The 21,496-nt window shown below is 35.2% G+C and overlaps 1 protein-coding gene across 4 annotated transcripts in view; it reads right to left on the bottom strand.

Annotated features, from left to right (window-relative positions):
• The window catches only part of LOC150108904 (carboxypeptidase M-like), an 81,666-nt gene extending 69,156 nt beyond the window's left edge, over positions 1-12,510 (bottom strand). For all 4 annotated transcript variants that reach the window (XM_090410836.1, XM_090410845.1, XM_090410854.1 and 1 more), the window contains exon 1: positions 12,437-12,510. In XM_090410836.1, the coding sequence (XP_090266962.1) occupies positions 12,437-12,490 (54 nt within the window). In that variant the 5' untranslated portion in view covers positions 12,491-12,510. The remainder of the gene's footprint in view (positions 1-12,436) is intronic.
• Between the last annotated feature and the right edge of the window lie 8,986 nt (positions 12,511-21,496).

Below are 21,496 nucleotides of genomic sequence, written 5' to 3'. Positions count from 1 at the left end.
AACTTTCTTTGCTTACACTTGGATAAAGGATTAAACTAAATTTATTAAATCAATACTCATGTACAAAATTGACTACGGGAAAAATTGTTAGAAAATAAACTAATATTAAGCCTCCGTAACGCAATTGGAAGAAAGACGGCACGTTGCGGCCTTCGATTGGGAAAGGGCGCAGCGTACGATTCTCGTCATGACGGGAGGAATCTTTATATGAACTTTTTCAATCGAACTTGAGTTAGCCGATCTCATATGGAGGTAACAGGGTTTTTTCTCCTGGAAATTTGGGTTTTTCATCCCGCATACGGACAAATCGGCCCTTCAGAACACACGCAATTTACAGACAAGAAATAGTAGCAGTGGTGGTGGGCAGTAGATGGTGCTGATGATTGGTAGTAGAGGTTCGGTGTAGTGGTGGAGACGGAGAGTGGTACAATGGGTATCCTCCCGCGATGAGTCTTCGGACTCCTTGGCGGTGTCACGAATAATAATAATATGATCACTAGATACATGACCTAGCAAACCAACAGTAAAGATATTAATCAATGACAAAACCAATTCCATAAAAACACGATAACATATTCCGAATTTATCGTAGTTCTAAAATATAGAAAGAAATTATGCCATAAATTTCAACCAATATTCCAAATAAAGTAGCATATTTTATTAAAAATTCCGACCGATAACAAAGATGTTTACATTTTTATATGGTGATTAGAGTTATATGATGCTGTTGTTGCTTATCCCAAGTTCTCTTTACATCATTTACGAAATTTGTTTCTGGCATTCAACCACTCGTTTCTGTTTGGACCCTAGCTTTTCTTTCCTTGACAGGTTGAAATGGATTTTATGCCATCAGTTATTTTCAGTGAATGATGTTGCCGTTTTTTAAATGATAAATGGCAGTCTGTTCTTTCATGTAACAGTAGGTTGGACAATATCTGTCACTTCTTGTATATCTTCGAACAGAAACCGATTGTTTAAAATTTTTGCTACACTTCTGAAATTATATAATAAAATATTTTAAAATACATAACGAAATATGTCGATTCCTGAAATATTTTAGGATATGAGAAATTTAATATTATTTTTGATATATACTGAGGGTGTCGGCACTTAAATTTAGACTACTTTAAAATGAGAAGTAAGTTGATTCTAGTAATTAGTACGCATGCATTGATCTAGCAGAAAATTATAATTTAGTAGTCGTCTTTGGGCCTAGACCACCAATTCAAATTATAAACAGAGAGCGTGATTAGGATTAAATATCTATCCGATTTTTATATGTTGTTCTCTTTTACAATTTAGAATGCATAAAATAAGAATAGATTTAATTTTATGAATTTAGTAAACGTCACATTGGGAGGGGGGGGGAGCGTTTTATTAAAAATTTGAATAAATTATATTCTAATTTATGCATTTCATCTTTCTGATATCAGACGATAGATGTGAAGGAACGCAGCATTTTTGATTGCTTCTGCTCATATAATTTCCACTGTTTACGATAGTCTGTGGCTTGACGTTGACTGTTAGTTTTTAATTGGGGGGGGGGGGGGGTTCCAACTCCTAATCTAGAAAAGTAGCAAAAAGCATTGTCACTAGGTTTTAAAGGAACCTTTACAGATTTCGGACCATACGTTTCTAGTGTCTTTAAACTATACAATAAGAGGTGATCCCTCCCCTTCTTAGGATTAATCCAACTTTATGGTAGTTCATTAAATTCTGAACTAATGAATATATAGTTCTTTTCGCTTCTGATACTTGTGAAGAAGATATTAGTCATTGTATATGCCACTTTTAGGTAACCTCGAATTTTTTGTTTTAACACATTTAATCTTCCTTTTGCATTTAATTTGAGTTCTGGGATTTGAGACAAAAATCTGCATTTTTGTTTGTTTAAATAGTAGTTGGCAAGAAAATTGTAATGCACATATTGTTTTATTGAAGCGTGTCCTGCTTGGTTGTTAATACTCCCCCCCCTCCCAAACTATAAGATAGGCTACTATCGTAGTTACTCTCATTACTTTACATAATAATCAGAACTGGACCGATAAGTCGAACACTTCCTCCTTTCCTTTTGATGGGATAACGAGGAAACAGAAATGTTTCACAACATGGCTGACTTACTGAAGCGCCAGCAAGACATACAAGGATGGTGGAGTTATATCCATACACGCTTGTTAAGCAGTATTTCTGGGAAAGGGGAAAGAGGAAGAATTGAAGTGGTTCCTGTGGTTATGTGCTAAACTGGAGATCCGAAAGTAAAAAAAATGGAAGGTATGAACTGGTTAAAACCGAATAAAGAATAATGTTTGTATGAAGTAGAGAAATCGTTGACATACTATACCTGATGCTATAAATAAAAGTGAAGCAAATAAAGAATAACCAAAGTGATACAGATTATACTAATGGATATAGGTGTGCTGCTCTTTTTAATAATTACATAAGAAATATACCTAGAGTTCAACGCTGGGGGTCACTTCAATGCATTATAAATTCATTACAAATCCGTCAAGTATATTTTTGATTGTTAATTGCTTTCCTGTTTTTTTTCCGAAATAATAATCCGGAGTTTCTAGTGAAAAAGTCCTGCATCTTCTGTATAAGACAGAGCTCACTTTCAGTTAAAATAATCTTTATGAAAATTCCTCGCTTAAGGACGAGAATTGAACCCCATGATCCTTTCCAAACGAAAGAGCTCTCATTGCATCATCCTTTCGACTTCTCTGGAGGCATTATAGACATTTTTTTTAAAAATGTCACTTAAAACAAAAATTTTCTTTTAACTTTCTTTTACTAACGTCATCATTTTTATTCCTTTTTTTTGATATCTTCTAAGAACTTGAAACAATATTCCATTTTATTTAGAGTTGACGTTTTCCTCTTTAGAAAGTGACGTATCTGTCTGTATAACTTGGTGTGTCTGGAGTGAACCGATAACTTAAAGCGGAAAACGTTGAGTAATATATCCCTTCTTGGAGGAAGCGAACTTTGTGATGTTTTCTATTATTTTTTTTTATTCTTTTCCTTAAAGGGCAAGTTTAAAAAAAACCTGAATGATCCGAATGATGCAAGTCCTTTAAATACGTTCATTCTCGTAATCAGCATATGACCACGTTCCGTAGGTTCGTACGAAAGGCACTTGTAACTTTCTAGTTCAATGAGTTCAGTCTACGATAGGTAGACAAGTTTTTTTTTTTTTTTTTTTTTTGTTCTTGAAATCTAGTACGGTCTACATGAGAAAGATTTATGTCATCGTTTACCTGTAAGTCATTTAGTTATTCTTGGGTAAACACAACTCTAAATAGATCGCTCTGATGTAATATCAAATGATACTCGTTTTCATAAAAGAAGCGAGTTACTTCTGATTTGCAGGATGTATTCAGCTTAAGGCCAAGTAACGTTCCATATATTCTTTGCTTATCATTTGCTCTGTATTACTGCATAGGAGGGAAATCACAAATAGCACAATCATTACTAACTTGTAATATCAAACATAGGTAATATTTATGACATAAATGAGAATTAGAGAAAATATGACAAGTGAAAACGAGTTATGGAAATTTATCTCGAAAGAAGAGTAAAGTAGTCAGTGTTGGCTCTGCCTGATTTTAAGAGAATCTGAGACCATTTCGAATCAAATACTGTTTTTGCTATTAGCAATGATCCAACGCAAATTTTCTGAGTAGCCACCAAAACAGAATACCAGCTAATATTCAGCAACATATCCTCGACTTCTTTTTCTAACCAGTTCTCCTTCGAAGAATGTTGTAGATGTCAGCTCTTAATAACTCAAACCATAATTGCGTCCATGGGTTCTTTCTGCAGTATGCCGATCACTAGCCATATTCGGTTTAGTATCCTTTGGCACGAGAGTGGGACTAAATGCGATTATCTTAATGACTTCTTTACGCTTTCTTCCCAAGGTCCAGTTACTGGTTCCGCTTTCCTTATCCAAACACTTGATTCTGATCGAATAGCTGAAATTGAAGCTTTCATCTAACATTCCACTCAAAATCCCACCTATTAGCAGGCCTTAATTCTGTAATGCGTCTGGCAACGCACCCCTAGCAGAATTTAGTATATTATAACTGGATCAAGACAAGCACACTTACACAGCCGCTCGCAACAGCTGTAAAAACTACTCAAAGACAAGCTGAATCATTGATACCATTCTACTTTATCATTGCATGACAGACATCCACCATATCAATAACTGTTTACCGTATGCTTCCTGTAGTCGTCGTCAAAAATACATGAGAACTGTAAATAGTTGGATACCCGCAAATTTGGTGCAATAGGTACCCCCCCCCCCCCAGTTCCAGTCTCAAAAAAGGGAAGAGACAAGTTATTCTATTCACCAGTCTATTTTCCCTTCACAGTCCAATTCTTCACCAGTGTAGATTCCGTTACTATCGAACCACTTAGTCAACATTGTTTGTATTTGGACAAGCCATAGAAAGGTCTGGAGAAACTTATTTGGTCACTTCAGATTTTCAGAGCATTTGATTAGGATGTCTTCCACCTTTTGTGATTAAATAGTCAGTTTTCTCTCTAGTCGTTCACTGAGTGTTCTAGTACACTGAGTATCAACACTGATTTCCTTACCATTTCTAGCTGGCATGATAACTTCGTCAACATTAATGTTATAAAAATTCAGGTCTGTTTTATTTGCCTCGAGTTTTCGCCTCCTCTTACCTTTTGATAAAAACATGTTTCTGCTCACCGACTTGCACCTTTATAATTGCTATTCCTATATTTTTCTATTTATGCCTCGTTAGTAGTATATTGACATCATGGGTGGCTAAAACTTTATTTTATACATATGTATTTTAGCATCATTTTGAAAGTACTCTAGAGACACTAGACATGGAAAGCTTTTTCAAGCCACTTCAGGCATCCATTAATCGGGGAGGTGATCTCACAACTAATAAGGAAATTCATCTCCCACTTGGAAACATTCATAAATACCTATGCCCACCTGAAGATTCGAGCTAGCATAGGCCTACAATCCGAATCGACTTTTTCACGTTTTGAGGAGGTGCACAAAAAAAAAAGCTTGATTCCCTTTAGATGAAGACAGTCCACTTAATTTGTGATCTCCTCTCCTAGGCTTATCCCAACACTGTTAAAGATGTTCTGTTTTGGCCCTGTTTTTTTTTCCTATAGGTATTTTCATGGGCGCCATTCCGCTAAACAAACTTCCATTTCCTGCGAAGTCTGTAAAACCAAAAATAGCTGCAAGTCGGTACCATTAGCACTTCATCTCCAAACCTGCTGAACCGATTTCTCGTCCTCATCTTTCATTTCGTCTACCTCCTATCTCTTCAAGAAAAATACGAATGTATTTTTTTAACCATTTGACACAGATGACTGATATAGTCACCTGTGTCAAACCTATATCATATGATATAGGTTTTGCTACCTCTCCTATCATTAATATTCTTGTACTCATAGTATTCTTGTCTTCCGTATATCACATGTGATCGCGGATATCTTTCTATAGATCAGAGGTCGTAATTGACCAAAAGGAATTTATGATTTGCCTAAACAAACAGCAAGAAGAGAATAGTTCAGTCATTTGGATCAAGTTAAGTGCAAAGTCCAGCTTTCTTTTTCTGGCTTAAAATTTTGGATTTCAAAAAGTAGCAGTAAACGAATTAGTGCTTATACATAGAATATATATTCTGTATAAATTACTGTTGTTAAGCGCTGTCTTAATTCGTTACCCTCTTCTTTTCCAATACCATATGTACTGTACTAAAATAATTTATTAATATAATACTGTGTACGAGGCTCACTGATAAAGGCTAAAGTGATTTGATTCCAGAGCACTGAGAACACTGCATAGTGGTGCTTGGAATTTTAAATTATGTAATGTTTATTATTTTCATAGTCGACCTCGAGGAAGTTAAGGACTCATTCCGGGAGGCCATACAACATCCACACCAGCTGTTATGCACTCACTTAAACTTATTCACCAGATGGACAAACCATTTCAGCAGGCAAATTGCTCCACTCATTCACTGTTCTGTGGGAGAAAATCTAGCTCTCACCCCCTTTCTTAACGACGCACAAATTCAACTTCTATGGATGACGCTTGTCCTCTCCCCACTTTCCATATAAAGAAAATTGATCATTAACTGAAATCCTTCAAAACCCTTTCAGAAGTTTATAGACCTCTATCACATCACCCCTGTTTTTCTCCTGGTGTCACCATTCCGCACATCTCAATTGTTTTTATAATCTACGTTCTATAATCCCGATATAATCTTTATAACTCTGTACAGACCTTCATTCCCGCAGTATCCAGACAACCAAATCTATGCACAGTAGGCCAGGTTTCAGTCGTATCATGAACTTGTAAAAAAATGACTTCCTTACACGTCAGTATTCGTTAGAGGACCGCAACTATCCTTTGAACTGTATTTGCAATTTTTGCTAGTGACCTTTTTTAACTTCAACTTGCTATATCCTTTAGCCTCATCACTTTTTCTTTATCATAAATTCCATTAATGCAATATGCCTTTGGAAATCTCATCACGTCCGCGTGTGTAACTTTACACTTACTAACATTGAATTGATAGTCATTATTTGCCCAAAGTTCCAGCCTGTTCGTCATTTTTAAGTGCTGCAAATCAGTATCATCCCTGATTATCCACCTATCTTTGCATCATTAGAAAACTATTGAACATCTCCTGTCAGGTCCTTACCAGTATCATTAATGTACAGGTTGAACAGAAATTATCCAAGAACTGATCCCTGTATAACACCATTGGTCATCCGGATCTGGTAAAAAATAAATAAAAATGCCAAAAAATTATATAAAATCAGTAATGAAAAAATTTTTAAACCCACGGTGTGATTGTACTATAGATTCACAAATAAACCTTTCGTGGGTGGGAGCCACAAAAAAAATAATAAAATAAAATAAATAATAAAAAATATACTTGCTGATTCACACTCCCGTATACCACTTTGTGATATCTCTCCGCCACCTGCTTATCCAAGTAAATAATTTATATTGCAAATTATATCTTCCAATTTACTATCATATGCATTAGCAAAGTCCAACATTATCCTAGTGTATCCATTTCCTTTATCCAACTCAGCCTTAACATTACTAAAAAATATGAATAAACTGCAAAGAACAGCATGGATTTACTAAAAGGAGATCATGTCTGAACAAAGCATAGCTTGTCGGTCTGTCATTCCATTTCTGTATGAGAGTTCTAAACAACTTCTCTAAAATCTTCAACACTACTCCAGAAATTCTTAACGGGTCAGTCGTTAGAAACATAAGTTTTTGCACTATCCTGGTACACAGGGATGATCATCATACATTCTTTGTAATCCTGTGAGATCTTTCTTGAGTTGATATTCAAGTTATACAATACTGTTCAGGTCCTAACCAGTTCATCTGAATATTCATTTAACATAGAAGTACGTGCTGATATCCTATCTGTCTCTTCTGCCGAATTCTTATCCGGGTTATGCAAAAGCTCTAGAACCCCCACCTTCTCATGTACCTCTATCTTTTCATCCAAAGCAGTGACAACACTTTGCCTTGTTGCATATCCCAGGTTGATAGATCTTAGCAAAGTACACACTCAATTTGGAACAGTCGCATCTGCATTCATTAAAGTTATTCTTACATTCATCCTAGATTCAATATTTGATTTACACTATAGCGATAAATTATTTTGGGTTTCTTTTAGCCTGAACAGCCAATTTCTTTTCACACTCCAACTCTGATTTTTGTACAATACTGGTAACTTGTGTGGCCGCTCTTTCTGTTAAACTCTCACCATTCTTATTATCACGATATTCCTTCCACATCGTCCTGTTATGAATCTCATGCCTAATAAGGTTGCACATACATTTTACTCCCATGCTGTTTGTTTTTCGAACTCTAGAGACTCATTCAGATACGGCATCATTTAAGCAGATTTTCAAGCGTCCCATAGACTGCTATATTTCAGCATATAACCTTTTCTGAAACATCCATATAACAGTTTCACATTCTTAACTGAGACCCTTTCTAACGCTATGTTCAGATTAACACCGTTTGACCTCGAGTTCTTTCTTTCACGTGCTGCTTGAGAACGTAGACTCGCAACAGCTATAAATTCCCCTTCTACCAAATCAGTATTTGGATAAGGAAAGTCATCTATGCGAGAAAAGATCCTTAGCCCACGGTACCAATGTACTATAGGTTTACTTTCGCGGGCGGGAACAGCATTAAAAGTAATAATCTGTAGTTGCATTTATCTTCAGTAACTGAACACCCGTCAGTTCTGTAGCAATCCCCCACCATATATTCTCTTGACCAAACAATTAACTGTTTGGATTAGTTGTTATAGCATTAGTTGTGTTTTGGTCAAAGACAGCCAGAGTGATGCGGTGTTCTTGTATTTTGCTCATTTATTTATTCTCCCTTTCTCTCCATCACTTTGGGTGAGGGGGACGGATTGAGCCCTCCTAAACCGGCTAACTCACCTTTAGTCAAAAGAGACCAGTAAAGGTTCATAGACGGGAATCGAACCCAGGTCTTTCCGACCAAAGAGCTTCGTTTATACCGACTGAGCTACGGAGGCTCTATTTTTCTCATTAATTGTGCATATAGAAATAAATTCATCAGAATTTTTGATTCGCTGAAAGTTTCTTACCTAGCGGCAACGAAATATTAGACACCATTCAGTTTTTGGTTATTGTTGTTACCGGATTATCCTGAGACGGAATAATCACAAAACATAAATTATTTTTCTTCTTATTATTATTCCTTCTCTCCTCTTCTATCTTGCGGTGTCGAGGATTTTTCCACATTTAACCGCTGCCGTATCGAGGTTAAGGTGGTTAGCCCTATACCTCCCGGTGTGTCCTATGTAAATGCGAGTGTTCACGGGACGGTTTGCCTGTTCTGGGGGACGAAAAACCCGAGTTTCCGGGTAAAAAAATCCCCTATCTCCGTATGAGACCGGCTAACCTCACCATTAGTCGAAAGAGTCCAGATAAAGGTTCCTTACCTCACTGACGGAAATCGAACGAAAAATTTATTGAAAAATTAATATTTCAATAAATATCACTAGGTCATTTCTCTCTCTCTTTCCACATCTAAATTCTGATACAAGTCTCAATTTTCAGAACAGTATGCACTAGGTGGTGTAACTGCCATAACGGGAGGGGAAAAGTCTGCCATACGAGAATCTTAGAACGTAAATGGAACCAAACGAAAATTCTAAAGGGGATGAAAACTATGGATTGTCGCAGACATGGGACGTAGTCATGTCATCACGACGTTCGCTGCTTAAGCCAAATGACGAGACATTAAACGCAATAACGTATTATTTTCATAGAGAAAAACTAGTACGTTACTGCATCTAATTCTTAAACTAGTTTTCAATAACTTGTTTTTAAACTAGGGGAAATCAATTGTTCCTTGGGCCATTATTGCGTGCATGGATTTAAGGGATACTTCATTCGATTCTAACTAATATTGTGGATTAGGCTACTTAAAGACGAAGAGAAAAGTATCTGTTCTGTTTAATAAAAGTTTTTTTTTTCCTACAATAAGTAAAATGAAGTAATGGAAGGCCTAAGTACAAAAACTGGCTGTATTTAATAAACACTACCAGCTGATGAAGTGATGCCCAGTATTTTCTAATATGAAGACTTCGCTGTGTAAGTGACACAAATTTTAGGTAAATCATCTCTTGCAACCCACCTATAATTCAGCCCATGTTCTAAGGTTACTGTCTTATACGAGATGATGATAATAAAATAAGCCAATATTAGTTGGTATTATTTTTTTTTCTGATCAATTGCTGTTCTATTGTTCTCATAACCTAATTTCACTGTCAGCTTAGCCAAAGGCTCACTTGCAACTTTTCCTATGTATGCTTCGTAGTCATTTCAGCTAGTTGTTACGAATAGTATATTTTGATTTGGTGTTGAGGACACTTTCTGTCGCAAGATAGAAACTAAAAATGGTTGCAAGACACAATATTAAGGGGGGGGGGGAAGTAGTCCGATTTGATTGTAACTGGCCGTAACGTTATACATTTCCCAGTTATTACTCGAAAAAGGGGGGAAAAACTGCTTTAGTTTATTTTTGATAAACATTTCATTCTGTATAAACAACTGCAAATAGAAAAAGATCTTCAAACTGTGTTATATGCGCATATACGATGCCTAATAAAGTGAAGAAATCGAACAGAATATCCCGGAAAGTACATATGTACAATTATTATTGCCACATATTATTTTGAATGTGTGAATTTAGTGAAGAATTTGTGCAGGTGAAATATAACTTATAGGAAAAAATAAATAACCAGACCCTTTGCCTCTTTTCACAGGTGTTTACGTACATTTCGTTATCTTATTTTTAGGGTCTTCAGAATATATATATATATATATATATATATATATATATATATACACACACACACACACACACACACACACACACACGGTTTGAAACTAATTAACAGTAATTCCTAAATTATGTTACATTAAATTATGAATGCAGTTTCATTAATAATTCTTGAATTTTTTTAACATCTCTTGGTTTTAAAAAAAAAGAAACAGTCGTGATGTGTGTTCAATGAAATACAGCTACATGTGCATACCTTATAAATCTGAATATTAAAATAAATTGGTCTCGCGTGCCGCTCTTGTCTGTGATTCGCTAGTCCTGCAGCAATCTTATATCTAGAATGAGGACGTGCGCGCGCGCATGCCGTTGCTATTCAGTTTCTTTAATATCACTTGATTTAAATCGTTTTAAGTGTATAAAGTACCATCTTAGATGACAAATAATGAATAAACTAGTTTCAAATTCTGGAAATAAGTTTTAACATCTCGTTCAGCCAGAGGAACATGACAATTTAGTTCATTGAGTTTAATATTTAGTTTAGTTCATTCTAAGAGAATTTCTGCATTTATTTTAAATACATAAGTAGTTGCGCACATTTCTTTGTTTTTTATATAACTCATCCATATAATTAGATAATTCTCAGATCAGCCTTACAAAATAATAATTTCAGTAAGTTTGTACAAAAATCAAAATTTTAGTGTATTTGATATTATGACGACGCGTTCACAAAAGCAAATAAAATAAAAAATACAGCCTTCCTTCTTTACGGCGTATAAACATATAAGCATCTTTCCTAAAGTAATTATCTCTTAAGGAACCAGTTTTATGTCCCGCTTTTCCTGGGTGGGATACGTGCTACTGGATAAGCGAGAGGAGAAATGGGTACATCCGCTATTACTTAATTTTTACTTATCACAATCATTCACATATACCTAAAAGTTCATAATATATTTAAAGAAATCTTTACAGTCAATCTCTCTCTCTCGTCTCTGCATTCACGATCAACCACAAACCACAGTAGTTTCATTGTCTCGAGATAAGGCGTTACGAAAATCGATCGTTCTCAGTTACCGGATTAGCCGCCTGTTGAAAAATCGATTGCTTTTGGTCCATCCATCTCTTCCCTATTCCGTACATATACTATAATCCCGTTCTACCCTGACTTTTTTTTTTTTCTTTATGTGGGGTGGTTGTATCAATAAAATAAATTCAACAATGAACCCAAACACATTAGGCTCTATGTTCATTTGCCGTAGAATTACGTCGCTGTAAAAGTATTGCGAAATACATCTTTTTATTATTGTCTCGGATCGTTTTCATACCTGTTTCTTTAAACTTAAAAAAATACGCTTTATAGTGAAAGCCCAAGTTTAAAATTCATTTCCCCATAACCTGCTGTTCGTCATATAAAATAGTATATAAGTGTAAAAATATCTTATTCTATAAAAAAAAATAAATAAATAATAAAAAAAAAGTGCATTTTGAAAACTAGGGTCGTCCTAGAATACCGAAGAAGCGACTACTCCAAGTCTTTTTGTACATATAAGATCGTATTTTCGCCGGAGATATTATTAGCCGAAGGCGGTATACCTCGTATAAAACCACCTAATCCGTTCTTATCGATTTTGTTTTTCTTCTACTATTACTATAACAGATTATGTTAGCCTAGTCAAAGTTATGAAGTTTAACATTTCACTGGCAGCAACCTACTGGGAAATTTCCCTCATTCAGTATTCGTATAATATAATATTAACATAATTCACGTTTCTTTTCATCTTAGTTTATTTATTTATTTATTTATTATTATTATTATTATTGTTATGAAAACGCAAAGGAAACCAAGCTACAATTACTGAGTCTGTCCCAATTTGTCTTGATTTATTTTACTCTTAAATTCTTAATAGGTGTGCTGCTTGCGAAAATTAAAAAAAAAACTGATTATTCGATTTTTAAAATATCTTAATGCTTCGCAGAAATTCGATATCAAATCGTACTCATTTTTTTTTTTTTTTTTTTCAATTTATACATGTTTAAAAGAATTTTTAAAAGGGCACGTGGAGTACTTACGTTGCTTAGGTAACCTCCCGGCTGTACATTCCCACGGACATCACTATGCCCCATCTTGTGCACTTTCAAATGAATGCGCGTGCCGAGCGCAGGCAGTTTTAAAGGAAGAAATTTGCGCTTATCTGAACTGTGCTAACTCGAACCTGTATATACAGGTGGTGACGTCACTTGCGATGAGTAAGTAACCGGAAATACGTGCAACAATTCCGGCAGCAACAGGAAAGCGTACAAAATCGCCCTGCGGGTGGGAAAAAAATGCATGTTTAATCTAACTCATTTTCACCCCTATACATGCATATTGAGTAAGTAGGAGGTTATGAACTGCAAAGGACGTTTCCACATAGCAGCAACAACTGATTTTAATCAGTTTCGGTTGCTTTTAGAAGTTGGTATTCTTGTTTTGTTGTTTTTTTTTTTTTATTCGCATGTAAAAGACATTCAAATTTTTGCACTGGCGTTTGTAGTATCTCCATCGCAAATATTTTCTATATTATTTTTATATAAGTTCATAAGACAACCTGGTTTAAATAAACCACTACTGATAAAGGTATATTTTGATTTTGTGTGTTCGATTTTATAAATTTCTCTATTTATACTTTAAAGAAATTTTCCAATTGGAATAAATTAGTGATTTTACTAGAATAAGTAATATGCCTTTTAGGGGATGAAATAGCAAAGTTGGTTTTTTTTCGCAAAACGAATGGTTATGAATTTTAAAGGTAGATTAAACGGTCATTTTTTTCTTTCCATGTGCTTCTTACATTTATGAGGGATATTTGCTGGGGGAGCAACATGTTTTTGCCTTTTTTTTTTTTTTTTTTTTTGCTATAATGATCTGAGTGTACTTCCCTCACTGTGAAATATTCTTTGCCTTGGATAAGGCAATCAATATTTCACAAAAAGGCAATTAATATTTCACATTACGTTGCATAAAGATAATTCTTCCATTTTATCAAAAAAAAAAAATAATAATAATAATAATAAAAAATACGAAGAAAGATTTTCCTTCGTTTCTCAAAAATGCTTAAGCACCTGTTAGATTTTGTTGTAATGGCTTTGGAATAACATAGGCAAAACGAATCCTAGTGGATTCCTTTTGTCTTAGCAACTAAGTTATTCCAAATACTCAGAATGGATGGATTATTGTTGAAATTTGATGGTTGGAATAATTACAACAATTTATTAGGCATTCCAGTGTTTGTGTCATACACATGGACATGAAGGGGAAAGAAAGTGTCGAAATTATATACTGTACTATAATAACTCCACTTTGGTTAGATGGCATCTAGTAAAATCTGGGATTTAGGATGGACATAGCACGTTAATGTAGTTCAGTTTTGTCATTTGAATCATTTTCTTTTCAAAACGATTCGAACAGAAGTAATAATCCAGCACTGGCTGAATGGAACTGAATTCCATGAAATTTGGTATTTATGTTCTCTATTTGTCAAATCGTTTCAATTGAACCATTTGTAGTGGCAGATGAAGCAAAATAATGCATAGAATAGAGCACATACAAACCGTAAACGGGTCGACGTGTCTTAAACGCGATATAAATTTTTTGCACAGTGGGCAGATTTTTTTTTTTACAAAAGTACCCTCAATTAAGACAAACATTGGCATAACTCTGTGCAGAAGATAGCACCTAATGCTGTTGCAGAAATTATTACGCTGCTCGCGAAAACAATTGAGATTGCGACAGAAAATTCAGTTGAATCTGTTGTATTAAAACAGTTATGAAAGTCTCTTCAAAGAATAACTGGGCATATGTGTATATGCTTCCGGGTCGTAATAATTTTCGTTGTTGAACCAGATCTGGATACAAGACTGAATTATTGTGGATTTTCCTCTCTTCCTTTAGTTCAAGTTTTCATTATTGCGAAACGAATTTGAAATAGTATTTTTTTTCTTCCTAAAAATGTTGGCATCAATACTCCTCTCTAGGAATTCTGTTATGAAACGTACTTTCTGTAATTGTCTGGAATCATTTCCATACTAAATATAATTTTTATATTAAATTCATTAAAAAATGAAATACAAAGCACCAAAATATGGAACTTAAAATGTTGCTGCGCTTTACCCTAAAAAGTCACCTAAAATGAGTGTTTAGTTAAAACAAACCTTTCGAGCATAGCGCTGAGAGTGAAAGATTATTCAATATTAGCGCAGCTGTTTTCAAAACTAATATTTGTATAGGAAGATTTGATTTCTACTTTTCTGTCAGAGTAAAGAAACAGTTGCCAATATCTGCACTAAGTTCGCAAAGTGAAAGAAAAATCACTAAGAAAAGATTGTTTTAAATATTTTAATGCAATTTTATGGGTAAACTCCCGATACACCTGTTTTTCAAATGATAAAATAATTTGCGATTTTCAGAATAAAATAAAATAAAAAAATTATACTCTTATTTTTTTTATTATATGATATCTATGAGTTAAACTGCATTTATTTAGGATAACAAGTTTACCTGGCGCTATCCCTGATTATAATACTTGCATATTGTAAATTGTTAATAAATTTGGCGTATCACCAATATCCCTTTAATGTAATCAAATTTCTTATAAAACTATATTTTGTAACAGTAAAAGTTTTTATTTATTTTATCCTCTGAGAATGAAAAACCATGGAAGAACCAAATTTGAATCTAACGAGTTCTTGAAGATCGTCATATCCAACTAAGAATCCAATACTTGTATGAGGGTAGTCTGAAAAGTTCTCGGCCTTGACCATATTTGACAACACAATAGGCAAGAAATTTTTTTCTAAGTTGGTACTTCTGTCATAAGCATCCATGTGAAATTGCAAATCATTCTATCAATTGATTGAATGTATCCCTTGAAATGGATAAAATTGAGTATCGTGCGGTTATAAAATTCTTTGTAAAAGAAGATCAAAAAATAAATTCATTCAAAGTTCATAAAAGTTTATGGACACTCTTCACCTTCGTTTTCGACAATTAAGAAATGGGCTGCCGAGTTTAAATGTGGCCGTACCAGCTTTGAAGCTAATCCACGGGAAGGACGTCCAAAAAGTGTAACAGCACCAGAAATCATTGATCAGGTGCACTATATGGTATTGGATGACTGATGAATCAAAGTGCGTGAAATTGCTGAGACTATAGGCATCTCCAAAGAACGTGTAGGATATATTTTGCATGAAGAATTGCATATGAAAAAGCTTTGCGCAAGACGGGTGCCGCGCTCGCTCACACAGATCAAAAACGCACTCGCATGAAAATCTCTGAACAATGCTTGGAGCGTTTTAACAAGAATAGAGCTGATTTTGTGCGTCGATTTATTACTATGGATGAGACTTGGATTCACCATTACACACTAGAATCCAAACAGAAGTCAAAACAGTGGACAGAAGCCGGTTCAGTGCCAAAGAAGATAAAGTCGGTTCAATTAGCAGGAAAGGTCATGGCATCGGTGTTTTGGGATGCTAATGGCATTTTGTTTATTAATTATCTTGAAAATGGTAAAACAATAACTGAGGAATATTAACCAGACTAGACGAAAAAATTCGTGAGAAAAGACCTGGTTTGCAGAAGAAAAAAAAATCATCTTTAATCAGGATAATACACCTGCCCACAAAGATGTTTTGGCAATGGGAAAATTAAGGGATCTGCACTATGAATTGTTGGAACATCCATCCTATTCCCCAGATTTGGCTCCCTCTGACTTCTGTCTCTTCCCAAAATAAAATTCTTCTTCGTTGGTCAACGTTTTTCTTCGAATCAAGAGGTGATTGTAGCTGTAGAGGGGTATTTTGCAGATCTTACTGAGAACCACTACAGGGACGGGATAATGGCGCTGGAGCATCGCTGGAATAAATGTATTAGTTTTAAGGGAGATTATGTTGAAAAATAATAAGTTTGAAATTCCTCCTCCTCCTATCCTCATCCGTCTACTACTGGTTGAGTCCCCTCCTAATGAGGGGGTTTACTGGCGTATTTATGCAGCCGGTTCGCCACTCCTCTGCTGCATCCCCTAGGGCGATATATTTCTGACTATATCCGTGTGTGTTCACGGATATAGTCAGAAATATATCACGGAGTTCACGGAGCCGGTTTGCCTGCTGGCGGGATGAAAAACCACAGATAAACTAGGGAAAAAACCCTGCTGTTCCACGCCCAAGACCTGCTAGCTTGGCTATGGCTGAGGAAGATCCTTGAGCTCCTCACGTCTCCGACGGGAATCGAACCTAGGACACTCCTTCCCCAGGTTGCGAAACGCATAACCACTGGGCTAACCGCGCGGACTTTAAAATTATAAATTCGTTTTTTCATTATTAGGCCAATAACTTTTCAGACCACCCTCGTATTTATTGAGTATTGGATTCTTGCACTCCATAAATGCGCGAGATGGAATGTGCTTTACGATCTTCCCTATATCCACTCAGTGTTATTCCGAAGGTCTGGAATAACTATGTTAAAGATCTATCCAAGCAGTAAATGCTGTTGCCGACTTCCCATCTTCTAGGACAGAAATAAATACCTTCGGGGCGGATTTTGCTTCTAAGCCGCGCGCGCGCACACTCATTTAAAAATGAAATAAAATAAAAAAATATAAAATACAAACTGTGCATGCCAGGGGATTCGGGAAGGATAATTGGAGTAATTCCTTAAAATTGTTTAAAAATGCACAAAAGCAATTTTTATCATTTTTTACAACTACTATCTTACGCACCACACAAAGCATACTCTAAACACAGCAACATTGCAAGGGCAGATCTAGTAAATGAATCTGTCCCCTTGCAGAACAAACCTGTTGTGCAGTTTAGGGTTTATTACAGTTAGCAGTATCGCTTTTTTCCCTCACGGTTAGATTTTAGAGGTGTCCTTGCTTTACGATGAAGGTCAGTGATAAACACACAGTATATCAGAACTCTGTTAGCTTCGGTAAACTCGAGTCTCATACCAAAAGTTGAAAATTCATTTGAGGTATATATCATATTATCAGTAAGTAAGATTAACTTCTTATTTAGTATCTTCATGTAAAGGGAGTTGTTTATGTTATGTTTGAAATATTATAATAATTTACAGTTTGGTTATATATTCAATACTCATACAAAAGTAACGGTTGTAGAAGAAAAAACATGTAAAAATAAGTGCAACAAACTAACATAAATATATCAATAGATGTAGAATTTATGAATTTTTATAATGTTTATATTTCTATCTTCTCGGAAAAAATAGTTTTTGGATTAAAAATCAGAAATAATTTACACGAAAGTGCATATCACTCAAATAAACAGAGCTAAAGTACACAAGATTGACATTCCTCTTCGGCCGATCGTAGATGGCATTAGTTTATCTACTTATCTGTTATCAAAATATTTGCAAATCTTCTAAAGAACATCAGATATACGGGCATCGTATTCCTCCAATTTATACCAGCCAGAAATACGTGACTCGTTACATATCACTGTGTATCTTGCTCGTGTGGGTGTGCGTTGCTTTCTTTCCAAGCAGTGTATGCAGACGCTTCATATTCCGGAAAGGGTTCTTTCGAAACTATCTACAGACTTAGTGCACACTTACCTACTTAATCACTCTAACATAAAATCGACCATTAGCTACTGCTTGAAACTTTTTACAACACATGACTCCCTTGGATCAGCGGCAACAAACTGTTCGCATTATACACTTTATTAAATAAAGACAATAAAATAGAATAAGTCGCTGTTTGAATATATCTATTTTTGTTCTCCCAGGGCCAAAAAAGTAAACACGTTAGGAGGTCCTTGCACTAAAACGGTGAAATCTTGCAGTTTTTTTTTTAATTTATTTGGATTTTCAAATTCACGTGACAAAAATAGTAATAACAAAAATGTTATATTTACGAATTCCCAGGAGGCGTTTCTTTCCTTGAGCCATATTTATCTTCCTACAGGTTACTCAACTCATTAATCCACTCAGACAGTTATCACACCTACTTAGAATGGCAAACACGAGATGTTAGAGTAAAATCAAGGCCTTTCAGTATCTTAAGAATGGACTGCATTTCTCTGTGCACTGCCAATGGATGGTAGTATGGAATATTTCACAATTGGCCTAACTTATCTTTCCGCAATATGACTAACGTTTATTTGTTGTGTGTGTTCATACACAACAAATAAACGTTATAATAATAGATACACGTTACCAAACTTCCCTAGCGTATTCTATTGTAAACAAAGGAAAGAAATGACCGGAATAATGAAAGTGGAAACCCTACTTGAAAACTTTTACATGGACAGCAAAGAGAATGAGGTCAGTCGAACTTACTTTGAAAGAATATTATTTATTTCACAATCTCAGTTAATCTCTTTTAAGATTTTGATCTGGGACAGAATACATCGATTATCACTGCCAACAAACGAACTGTTTACTAAATAGTAATTGTATCTGCAGAGGCGGAACTGGATTTTTTTTTTTCTTCTAAAAAGTACTTTCCCTGCGTTTCCAGGTTATGGAACAGCGTTTTGTTTCGGAATACAAGCAACATAACCTGATTTTATTACAATAAAATTAAGATGATGTATGTCGTTATAATAAAGTTTCGACAGAAAATTTTTTCTGTCAAAATTTTATAACAAATCTTCATTTATATATAGAAAGTTTTTTACCTTGTGTGTGTGTGTGTGTGTGTATATATATATATATATATATATATATATATATATATATATATATATTCCTGTTTGCCTAAAAATATAATGTACATAAAATATACCTATTGTGCTGTGCGGTTTAGCTGGTCAAACAAAGCTTTTAAAATCACACACTACGATAACAAAAACATACTTCGTTGGTGCGTCATCTTTGTCTCGAACCTATGTGTGCGGTGGCCGCTCATGCGCGCAGCTTAGAAGGAACATCAGATATGAATACCTATTAATGAACATGTTCGCCATTTCGTTGGAAGGTCTCTAAACTTCATCTGTAACACTCTCATCTAGCATATCCATCTTAGAAATATATTTTACCTTCAAAATCAAAATCTGTACTTTAGTTTTCCTTGATATTCTCCATTATTATGGAGGGAGTCAGAAGACAGCTTACACTGAATAGTTTCCCACAGTTCAGTCAGATACTTGTACGGCATTTTATCCCACACTATCTAAAAATAGTGTGTGTGTGTGTGTGTGTCCTACAAGATAAAGCGAATTTCACTGTCTAGACCAGAGCTGCACCTGGAACAACTGCCTCTCAATATACGCACAACGTATGAAGTAAAAGAATGAGGGTCAATGGGCTGCTTAAGAGTGAAACCGTGATAATTGAGAGAGCTCATGTAATCCGGGAGGAATGCAGAAAACAAAATTGAACTTCTCACCAAATAGCCACTTCTCACTTTACCCTTCGGATGAATTGGCAGTTTTGAACTTAACCGACTAAATACGACCAAAACATGCCCAATGGTACGTGTTCTTGTTTTATTTCATTTCTTCATACGTTTTGCCGAATTTATAACACGATAATATCGTGTCAGCAAAGCTGAGCATCGAGCCAGCAACGGTAGTACCCCATAATGGGGAGGTGGGGGGGGGGATGTTGGCTGGAGTGCTAGGTACTTAATCCCATTCCTACAATTTTTCGTGAATTAATGGAACATCATTTTCAACAGAACACTGACGGTAGACATTCAGTATATATAAAAGAGTTAACGGGGGAAAAAGTTGTATAGTAAAGGAATTACATAAATGATATGTTGAAATAATTGGAGTTTCTTGGTGACTCCAATGAAATGCGAGATCCTTCTAAATAATGCATACAAGGTAATTTTCTGGCAGTGTAAAATCAGGAAAAGGAAGAATAGCTGTAGTACTTAAACATGAAGATACACTGCTTGAATGGAAAACTGTCTCAAGCAAGGAGATTTGGGCCAATTGCTAAACGGAAATTTAAACGATGCGGTTTAAATTTCGATAAATTTCGAAAATGCGATATATATCCTGCTATGGGAAATGTAGATAAATTGTTTGTGTCATTGGAAAGGGTATAAAAGAAATGACCAAAAAAGAAATTTTTGATTGAAGATTTGGAGAAACAGGCAAAAACGAACAATAATGGTTAATGACAGCTAAACTTCTGCTTTGGACACCAAATAATCCTTACTGGCGCTATGCTCTAGCTGCTAGAGTCTAGCATAAAGATATAAGTTCACATACAAAGAATAACACAAGAAAAATGTTTAAAAGTATGAGAAATACTAAAATATGTGCAAAATTTTCACGCAGCTACATAAAAAAGCTTATAAATGAAGAAAATAGAATCCTTAAAAGATGATATAAAAATTGAAGGGTATTCTCGATGTCTAGGAAATATTATATTAAATGAGATACAATAGTAGAACACATGGAGTGCAGTTTTGTTTTTTCTTTCATGTGAATCTCATCCACGAAAGGGTAACATACTGCCCTCGGTATTTGTACTACGAGTGGACTAAGGGCTAGGTAATCCTAAAACTGCTCTAGACACCAAACATGGATCTTTTTCAAGCAGTTTCAGGCGTCCCTTAAGCAGGCCTCACATCGCGCGATGAAATTCATCTGTTATTCTACAAGCAATTGCCGACATCCATACCCACGGCGGAATTTGAATCTACAGAAACATCAATGAAATATATTATTTTGTAAAATCTGTCACCAGAATTCCCATGTTTCATTTTTTTTTAATTTTTTAATTTTTTTTATTAAACCGGAAAATAAACCAACAATGGAATCTACTGTGGGGGGGAAATGTGGAGTTTGCTATCACTAGGCTAACCAGGCCTGCAGTGAGGAGTGCATTTCAATGGAGATACAAAAGCCCATTGGAAAACTTACATGTTGAGAGGTAGGCACCCGTAGATAATATCAGATCTGGAATACTGAAATTCGGAGATATAGCAATGACTGACTGCATAATTAAGAAAACTTGACCAGAGGGCGAATTCAAAATAATAGATGCGGTTGAAAGCATCAGTTATTTTGAAATAAAATAAAACTACGAAATGTCAGCTAAACCTGCTCTGGACACTTCGTAAAAACTGTGCAATGTGAGATCTATGGAAGCATGCTAAAAAATGTTGGAAA

Source organism: Typopeltis vanoorti, chromosome 2, assembly GCF_054136105.1.
Source record: "Typopeltis vanoorti isolate ZY-2024b chromosome 2, IOZ_Tvanoo_1.0, whole genome shotgun sequence".
Lineage (NCBI taxonomy): Eukaryota > Metazoa > Arthropoda > Arachnida > Uropygi > Thelyphonidae > Typopeltis > Typopeltis vanoorti.
Note: the sequence above shows the minus strand (reverse complement) of the source record. Positions and strands in the feature narration are given on the sequence as shown.